Raw genomic sequence first — 10,270 nt, 5'->3', positions numbered from 1 at the left:
AATGTCTGTCTATCTGTCTCTGTCTAATGTCTAATGTCTAATGTCTAATGTCGTCCGTCCGTCCGTCTACCCTGCTAGATAGACAGTAATATGGAAACCTATCTATTGTTCATCTATGGTCTGATGGAGCTGCATCTAGCTGGGGAATATAGAGTAACAGGTGACCTTCTCAAACCTTAACCGACCTCTGTCCAGCGGACCTGGTGGGGCACATTCAAAATGAGAGTGGAGGGGTGAGTTGATTGTTTCGTGGCTGTATCCCAAAATAGCACCCTATTCCCATGGGCTCTGGTCAATAGTGTACTTTATAAGGAATATGGTGCAATTTGGGACACGTACAAATCTGTAAACCGCTTGAGGAGTCATGTCCAATGGTGGGGTCCCATAAATAGCCCTGTGTGCAATCATGGCTGAAGAGCTGCGGCAGTATTTCCGTTTGTAATCTGCAAAATGACATCTATCCTCCAGCGCTCTCTATTACAGGCCGACGGATCGTCTTACTCTTCTGAGCCGCTTCGCTGAACGCTGCAAATGAGCTTGAGCTGTCAGAGAAGAGAGGAACACATGGACTGTTGTAGCAGACTGAGCTTGAGCTGTCAGAGAAGAGAGGAACACATGGACTGTTGTAGCAGACTGAGCTTGAGCTGTCAGAGAAGAGAGGAACACATGGACTGTTGTGGCAGACTGAGCTGTCAGAGAAGAGAGGAACACATGGACTGTTGTAGCAGACTGAGCTGTCAGAGAAGAGAGGAACACATGGACTGTTGTAGCAGACTGAGCTTGAGCTGTCAGAGAAGAGAGGAACACATGGACTGTTGTGGCAGACTGAGCTGTCAGAGAAGAGAGGAACACATGGACTGTTGTGGCAGACTGAGCTGTCAGAGAAGAGAGGAACACATGGACTGTTGTGGCAGACTGAGCTGTCAGAGAGGAGAGGAACACATGGACTGTAGTAGCAGACTGAGCTGTCAGAGAGGAGAGGAGAGGAACACATGGACTGTAGTAGCAGACTGAGCTGTCAGAGAAGAGAGGAACACATGGACTGTTGTGGCAGACTGAGTCTGAGTCCCAAATGACACCCTATTCCCTTTATAGTGCACTACTTTAGACCAGGGCCTAAAGGGGAGAGGGTGCCATTAGGGATGCAACCTGAGACAGTTCATTACATAAAGAGCTTTCAAATCAGGCAAATAGAAACCAGACAAATACAGGAGCAGCGTTTTTATTAGTCTAATAAACTATTTTACAAGTCTTCCCCGTGTACAGCGGCTGTGCACTTTACAAAGTTCGTTAGCTACAGTCCTTGTTGTCAGCGTCTTCGCGCAACAAGCCCTTCTCCTGAACGTTTCACACTTCTTGATATGGACACACAAGTGAACACACGAGGAAGAGTTGTCATCGTGTATTGGTGAAGAGGAGAGAAGGCTTGCAAAATTCCACTAACTTTCCCAAAGTCATCAGGTTTTCCCAGAAATCCCAGTTGAAAGATTCCGGAATACTAAGCACATCTGGAATCCTCCAAACCAGGATTTCTGGGAAAAACCTGGGAAAGTTGCCGGAATTTTGCAACCCATAGAGAAGAGAGATGTAGTTTTGGGGTCAGATGCGTCGACCTCTGGGATCCTTTGTGGACTCAGTCTGAGGGAGAAAGGAAACAGACAGATAAGAGTGTCAGTTTATCAGTTCACCCTTCCTTCCTTCCTTCCTTCCTTCCTTCCTTCCTTCCTTCCATCCACCATTGAACCTGTGTTCAGTTCACACTGCTTTGTCCAACATCATCCTGCCTTGGGGAGTAAACATATTTTTCATCAAAACACACAAACCTACCCATCATATTATCGTGGCATAGCGCTAGTAACCATGGTAACAGCTGCCGCTGCGGTTTGCTCTGTTTACTTGACGATAAGGTCCGCAGGCTAGATACTGACTAACTGTGTGTGCAGGGAGGGAGGGGATGGAGCACTTCCGCTGTTAAGCGATACCGTCTGTTCACGCATGCAGTATTCATGTATTCACTTCACTCACAAGAAAAGATGCCAAGATGTGCCGAGGTGTCCTTGCTTCCTTTGCTTACTAGACGTGTAGTGAGTGGATCTAGTGTGAACGGTTAGCTTGGTGGTTCTCAGAACGGGGCATGTGTCCAAAACGGCTCCATATTCCCTAATATAGTGCACTACTTTAGACCAGGGCCCATAGGACTAACCCATAGGACTCTGGTCAAAAGTAGTGCACTACATAGGGAATAGGGAGTCATTTGGGACTCACAGGTGTGTTCTCTGCTGTGTCTGTAAACGGCTTTAGTGTTTATCTGGCCAGGGCTCCAAGTGTAACCCTGTGTCCGTACCGTAACCCAGTCATGTGGTGCGTGTCCGTACCGTAACCCAGTCATGTGGTGCGCGTCCGTACCGTAACCCCAGTCATGTGGTGCGTGTCCGTACCGTAACCCAGTCATGTGGTGTACAGGTGTAACCCTGTGTCCGTACCGTAACCCAGTCATGTGGTGCGTGTCCGTACCGTTAACTCAGTCGTGTGGTGCGTGTCCGTACCGTAACCCAGTCATGTGGTGCGCGTCCGTACCGTAACCCCAGTCATGTGGTGCGTGTCCGTACCGTAACCCAGTCATGTGGTGCGTGTCCGTACCGTAACCCAGTCATGTGGTGCGTGTCCGTACCGTAACCCCAGTCATGTGGTGCGTGTCCGTACCGTAACCCAGTCATGTGGTGCGTGTCCGTACTGTAACCCCAGTCATGTGGTGCGTGTCCGTACCGTAACCCAGTCATGTGGTGCGTGTCCGTACCGTAACCCCAGTCATGTGGTGCGTGTCCGTACCGTAACCCAGTCATGTGGTGCGTGTCCGTACCGTAACCCAGTCATGTGGTGCGTGTCCGTACCGTAACCCAGTCATGTGGTGCGTGTCCGTACCGTAACCCAGTTATGTGGTGCGTGTCCGTACCGTAACCCAGTCGTGTGGTGCGTGTCCGTACCGTAACCCAGTCATGTGGTGCGTGTCCGTACCGTAACCCAGTCATGTGGTGCGTGTCCGTACCGTAACTCAGTCGTGTGGTGCGTGTCCGTACCGTAACCCAGTCATGTGGTGCGTGTCCGTACCGTAACACAGTCATGTGGTGCATGTCCGTACCGTAACTCAGTCGTGCGGTGCGTGTCCGTACCGTAACCCAGTCGTGTGGTGCGTGTCCGTACCGTAACCCAGTCGTGTGGTGCGTGTCCGTACCGTAACCCAGTCATGTGGTGCGTGTCCGTACCGTAACCCAGTCGTGTGGTGCGTGTCCGTAACCCAGTCATGTGGTGCGTGTCCGTACCGTAACCCAGTCATGTGGTGCGTGTCCGTACCGTAACCCAGTCATGTGGTGCGTGTCCGTACCGTAACTCAGTCGTGTGGTGCGTGTCCGTACCGTAACCCCGTGTCCGTACCGTAACCCAGTCATGTGGTGCGTGTCCGTACCGTAACCCCGTGTCCGTACCGTAACCCAGTCATGTGGTGCGTGTCCGTACCGTAACCCAGTCATGTGGTGCGTGTCCGTACCGTAACCCAGTCATGTGGTGCGTGTCCGTACCGTAACCCAGTCATGTGGTGCGTGTCCGTACCGTAACCCAGTCATGTGGTGCGTGTCCGTACCGTAACTCAGTCATGTGGTGCGTGTCCGTACCGTAACCCAGTCATGTGGTGCGTGTCCGTACCGTAACCCAGTCATGTGGTGCGTGTCCGTACCGTAACCCAGTCATGTGGTGCGTGTCCGTACCGTAACCCAGTCATGTGGTGCGTGTCCGTACCGTAACCCCGTGTCCGTACCGTAACCCAGTCATGTGGTGCGTGTCCGTACCGTATCCTCAGTCATGTGGTGCGTGTCCGTACCGTAACCCAGTCATGTGGTGTACAGGTGTAACCCTGTGTCCGTACCGTAACCCAGTCATGTGGTGCGTGTCCGTACCGTAACCCCAGTCGTGTGGTGCGTGTCCGTACCGTAACCCAGTCATGTGGTGCGTGTCCGTACCGTAACCCAGTCATGTGGTGCGTGTCCATACCGTAACCCAGTCGTGTGGTGCGTGTCCGTACCGTAACCCAGTCATGTGGTGCGTGTCCATACCGTAACCCAGTCATGTGGTGCGTGTCCGTACCGTAACCCAGTCGTGCTGTGATCGGTCAGTCAGTCCCTGGCCCTGGGCGGCTGGTAATACTGGACTGTGGGCCGCGTCCTCGTGGCGCTCCTAGGCTGACCGTCTCCCCCGCGCCGGTACTCTAACCCCGCCTCTTCCTTCTGCCACCACACATAACAGATCTAGGATCAGTTTGGGCTTTTTTAGATCATACTGAATAAACCCTGATCCTAGCTCAGACACCGTGAATACAGGGCCCTGGTTTATCAGATTCTATATCTCAGGCCGACTGATAGATATCTTCCTTAAGGCAAACCATGTTGTCTCAGTCTATGTATTCACAACTAAATATGTAGCTTCATCTTAGACGGAACGGAGGATTTCCTTTAGGCAGAACATACTGTAGGCTCATCGTCAAACCCCCATTAGAGGAGACGGTATAGGAGGAGGGACCTTGGACCTTATCGTCCAATACGGTTGAGAAGCTGGAGAGGAGAGAGAGGATTGTGAGGCATCATATGGAAAGGTGAGTTGAGATAGAACCCTGCAGTCCCATAGATACTTACCCAGAAGTCCATGTTGACAGGTTTGATGTTGTGCAGAAGGACCTCCTCACAGTTTCCATACTCAGTAAAGGTCACGACCGCCGTGGAACCAGAGGGATGCACAGCATCTATCCTGGACCTGTAGAACTAGACAGAGGTTTCATTATACACAGCATCTATCCTGGACCTGGAGAACTAGACAGAGGTTTCATTATACACAGCATCTATCCTGGACCTGGAGAACTAGACAGAGGTTTCATTATACACAGCATCTCTCCTGGACCTGTAGAACTAGACAGAGGTTTCATTATACACAGCATCTATCCTGGACCTGGAGAACTAGACACAGAGGTTTCATTATACACAGCATCTCTCCTGGACCTGGAGAACTAGACAGAGGTTTCATTATACACAGCATCTCTCCTGGACCTGGAGAACTAGACAGAGGTTTCATTATACACAGCATCTCTCCTGGACCTGTAGAACTAGACAGAGGTTTCATTATACACAGCATCTCTCCTGGACCTGGAGAACTAGACAGAGGTTTCATTATACACAGCATCTCTCCTGGACCTGTAGAACTAGACAGAGGTTTCATTATACACAGCATCTATCCTGGACCTGGAGAACTAGACAGAGGTTTCATTATACACAGCATCTATCCTGGACCTGGAGAACTAGACAGAGGTTTCATTATACACAGCATCTCTCCTGGACCTGGAGAACTAGACAGAGGTTTCATTATACACAGCATCTATCCTGGACCTGTAGAACTAGACAGAGGTTTCATTATACACAGCATCTATCCTGGACCTGTAGAACTAGACAGAGGTTTCATTATACACAGCATATATCCTGGACCTGTAGAACTAGACAGAGGTTTCATTATACACAGCATCTATCCTGGACCTGGAGAACTAGACAGAGGTTTCATTATACACAGCATCTCTCCTGGACCTGGAGAACTAGACACAGAGGTTTCATTATACACAGCATCTCTCCTGGACCTGGAGAACTAGACAGAGGTTTCATTATACACAGCATCTATCCTGGACCTGGAGAACTAGACAGAGGTTTCATTATACACAGCATCTATCCTGGACCTGGAGAACTAGACAGAGGTTTCATTATACACAGCATCTCTCCTGGACCTGGAGAACTAGACACAGAGGTTTCATTATACACAGCATCTCTCCTGGACCTGGAGAACTAGACAGAGGTTTCATTATACACAGCATCTATCCTGGACCTGGAGAACTAGACAGAGGTTTCATTATACACAGCATCTATCCTGGACCTGTAGAACTAGACAGAGGTTTCATTATACACAGCATCTATCCTGGACCTGTAGAACTAGACACAGAGGTTTCATTATACACAGCATCTATCCTGGAGAACTAGACAGAGGTTTCATTATACACAGCCTCTATCCTGGAGAACTAGACAGAGGTTTCATTATACACAGCATCTATCCTGGACCTGGAGAACTAGACAGAGGTTTCATTATACACAGCATCTCTCCTGGACCTGTAGAACTAGACAGAGGTTTCATTATACACAGCATCTCTCCTGGACCTGGAGAACTAGACAGAGGTTTCATTATACACAGCATCTATCCTGGACCTGGAGAACTAGACAGAGGTTTCATTATACACAGCATCTATCCTGGACCTGTAGAACTAGACAGAGGTTTCATTATACACAGCATCTATCCTGGACCTGTAGAACTAGACAGAGGTTTCATTATACACAGCATCTATCCTGGACCTGTAGAACTAGACAGAGGTTTCATTATACACAGCATCTATCCTGGACCTGTAGAACTAGACAGAGGTTTCATTATACACAGCCTCTATCCTGGACCTGGAGAACTAGACACAGAGGTTTCATTATACACAGCATCTATCCTGGACATGTAGAACTAGACAGAGGTTTCATTATACACAGCATCTATCCTGGACCTGGAGAACTAGACAGAGGTTTCATTACACACAGCATCTCTCCTGGACCTGGAGAACTAGACAGAGGTTTCATTATACACAGCATCTCTCCTGGACCTGTAGAACTAGACAGAGGTTTCATTATACACAGCATCTATCCTGGACCTGGAGAACTAGACAGAGGTTTCATTATACACAGCCTCTATCCTGGACCTGTAGAACTAGACAGAGGTTTCATTATACACAGCATCTATCCTGGACCTGTAGAACTAGACAGAGGTTTCATTATACACAGCATCTCTCCTGGACCTGGAGAACTAGACAGAGGTTTCATTACACACAGCATCTATCCTGCACCTGTAGAACTAGACAGAGGTTTCATTATACACAGCATCTCTCCTGGACCTGGAGAACTAGACAGAGGTTTCATTATACACAGCATCTCTCCTGGACCTGTAGAACTAGACAGAGGTTTCATTATACACAGGATACAACCAGTCTATTCTGTCCAGGAACACGTCTAACATGTATGTAAAGTTTTGGGAAAGTGTTGAACGTTATATCAAACTCAATAACGTAAACAGTGTTTAATATCGTCAAATGAATTGCCTTCTGAAAGGGCTATTTGGTTTATTTACTTGAGGAGATTCCAATATAACTGATTGTCATCCCTTCCATTGATATGTAAACATCATAACAGTGTTAATATAGTTGTTGAAGCAGCCTCCCTCCTACCTTGTTATCTTCCCAGTAGAGAGCTAAAACCTGGTCTCCTGGTTTCCAGTTCCCCGGGCCTTGACACACTGCAGGCTCCATGGACCCAACCTGACCCTGGTCTGACCTCTGCCCTTTGATCTGCCCCGACCTCTTCTTGGGGGCGGTGTTGGAGTTGTTATGGGCAGGGTTAGTGCTGTTCCAGTTATGTGGCTCCTCCCTCTCCGTGGGGGCAGGACCAGAGGAGGAGTTCTGTTGTTTGATTGGCCCTGTCCTGTGTTCCGTTGACGAGTCACCGTTCTGGAGGTGTGGCCCTGAGCCCGGTCCGCCGCCCACTTGGCCTTTCACTGGACGAGACTCACCACGGGACACGCCCCCGTCCTGCGCCCCAGCGCTAGAGTCCTTCTCTTGGCCAACCCACGAGTTCGAAGAGTTCAAAGGTCCGTTGTCCCGGTAACGGTCAAAGTTGTCAGAGTTGGGCCTTTCCCTGTGGAACCTCCCCCCTCCTCTCCTTCTGCAGTTGGGCTCAGCTCTACAACACACAACAACACAACTTCACTGTCCATCCCAGGATGCACCTTTTCTACTGGCATCATCACCGTACAAGAATGAAAAACATTGCGTACACATTAAAAAACAGTCAGCCTCGCACACCGTGTTCATAAACACAGATGACATTGACACTGGGAGGACATTCATAATTAAGTCTAATCAAGTGTCCATACCTGCTGTCAGATCTGTGGATCCCTTTATGTTCTGATACAGTGTTAGAACTGGACTCTGTCTGGTGCTGGCCTGGTTTAGAGGCAGCTGGTGCTGGTCCGTTGTCCTGCTTCACCCCTCCTCCTCCTCCTCCTCCTCCTCCTCCTCTCTTATTAAACGACAGATCAGGTACCGAGTGCTGCTCTCTCCGACTTTGGTTCTGGAACCCTCCGGACCCAGAACTAGAACCTACTCTGATTCCCTGCTGGAAGGTTCCAGATCCAGAAGGATCCCCATGGGTTCTGTCTCTGGGTTCTCTGTTCCTCTGGCCAGGGGCGGGGTACGTAGCAGGGCAGAACACTGATGTCTGTCCTCTGGCCTCCCTGGCTGCTTGTCTCTCATTCTGGGCCTCTCTCCACCTCTCTGACCCTCCTCCACCTCCAGGAGGGGCCTTCTCCTGTGTCTGGCCCCTTTCCTGGCCTCTGTCCTGGGCTCTCTCCTGGCCCTGCTGGCCCCCTGCTGGAGCCGGAGCTGGGGAAGGAGTGGATGGGGTGGTGGAGGGGTCGTGGCCAGGTTTAGGGAAATCCTTTTCACTATCCCTCTGGAAGCGTGGCGGTCCGCCGTTCCTCTCCTTCCTGAAGTCTGCTCTCTCATTTCTCTCCTTGCGTGATGTGTCGTTCCTGGACGAGTCATTCCTATTGTCTGACCTGTCGTTGCGGCTATCGCTGCGCTGGGGGTACCTGCCCTGGGACTGGCTGTCGCTGCGTTGGGGGTACCTGGCCTGGGACTGGCTGTCACTGCGTTGGGGGTACCTGCCCTGGGACTGGCTGTCGCTGCGTTGGGGGTAATACTGGTCGTTGGGGGGGAACGTCATCTTACCTTCATGGTGCCTCTGAGAGGACTGGCTCTTTGGCTCTGGAGGAGAGACCCAGAGAAAAAGGTTAGACATTCAGACACACACAGGGTGTGAACCTTTAGACGTTAAAACATCGCAACAAAACCGGGATCCTTTTTTCCCCAGGAAATGTAAATCCGAGCTGGCTGGACCTCTCCTTCTCTTCAGTAATGAGGCCAGTGTGTTCAGTTTTCAGTCATTTGCCTGGACAATATCCAGCCTATTCATTGATGATAGGCCCTGCTTTACTGAACAGACGTTGCAAGGCAAGAAATTGCAAGATACAGCTTTTGATTGCAAATAGATAGGCCTAGTGCAGGGTTCTGTCTGTCTGGTGGCTGACCTGCCTATACTGATAGATAGGCCTAGTGCAGGGTTCTGTCTGTCTGGTGGCTGACCTGCCTATACTGATAGATAGGCCTAGTGCAGGGTTCTGTCTGTCTGGTGGCTGACCTGCCTATACTGATAGATAGGCCTAGTGCAGGGTTCTGTCTGTCTGGTGGCTGACCTGCCTATACTGATAGATAGGCCTAGTGCAGGGTTCTGTCTGTCTGGTGGCTGACCTGCCTATACTGATATATAGGCCTAGTGCAGGGTTCTGTCTGTCTGGTGGCTGACCTGCCTATACTGATAGATAGGCCTAGTGCAGGGTTCTGTCTGTCTGGTGGCTGACCTGCCTATACTGATAGATAGGCCTAGTGCAGGGTTCTGTCTGTCTGGTGGCTGACCTGCCTATACTGATAGATAGGCCTAGTGCAGGGTTCTGTCTGTCTGGTGGCTGACCTGCCTATACTGATAGATAGGCCTAGTGCAGGGTTCTGACTGTCTGGTGGCTGACCTGCCTATACTGATAGATAGGCCTAGTGCAGGGTTCTGTCTGTCTGGTGGCTGACCTGCCTATACTGATAGATAGGCCTAGTGCAGGGTTCTGTCTGTCTGGTGGCTGACCTGCCTATACTGATAGATAGGCCTAGTGCAGGGTTTTGTCTGTCTGGTGGCTGACCTGCCTATACTGATAGATAGGCCTAGTGCAGGGTTCTGTCTGTCTGGTGGCTGACCTGCCTATACTGATAGATAGGCCTAGTGCAGGGTTCTGTCTGTCTGGTGGCTGACCTGCCTATACTGATAGATAGGCCTAGTGCAGGGTTCTGTCTGTCTGGTGGCTGACCTGCCTATACTGATAGATAGGCCTAGTGCAGGGTTCTGTCTGTCTGGTGGCTGACCTGCCTATACTGATAGATAGGCCTAGTGCAGGGTTCTGTCTGTCTGGTGGCTGACCTGCCTATACTGATAGATAGGCCTAGTGCAGGGTTCTGTCTGTCTGGTGGCTGACCTGCCTATACTGTGCCCCTCCCCTC

General features: G+C 50.3%; 1 protein-coding gene across 1 annotated transcript; it reads right to left on the bottom strand.

Moving 5' to 3' along the window:
• Positions 1-1,206: 1,206 nt before the first annotated feature.
• LOC311123796 (uncharacterized protein) lies at positions 1,207-8,932 on the bottom strand (the record flags this gene model as incomplete). Its single annotated transcript, XM_084198029.1, has 5 exons — positions 1,207-1,638; positions 4,138-4,277; positions 4,683-4,808; positions 7,337-7,847; positions 8,041-8,932. Coding segments are annotated over 4 exons (1,640 nt in total), but the record flags the coding sequence as incomplete, so codon positions are not given.
• Between the last annotated feature and the right edge of the window lie 1,338 nt (positions 8,933-10,270).

This window comes from Coregonus lavaretus (genome assembly GCF_964263955.1).
Source record: "Coregonus lavaretus genome assembly, contig: HAP1_SCAFFOLD_9584, whole genome shotgun sequence".
NCBI classification, from domain to species: domain Eukaryota; kingdom Metazoa; phylum Chordata; class Actinopteri; order Salmoniformes; family Salmonidae; genus Coregonus; species Coregonus lavaretus.
The sequence above is the reverse complement of the archived record's forward strand: the minus strand, read 5'-3'. Positions and strand labels throughout refer to the sequence as shown.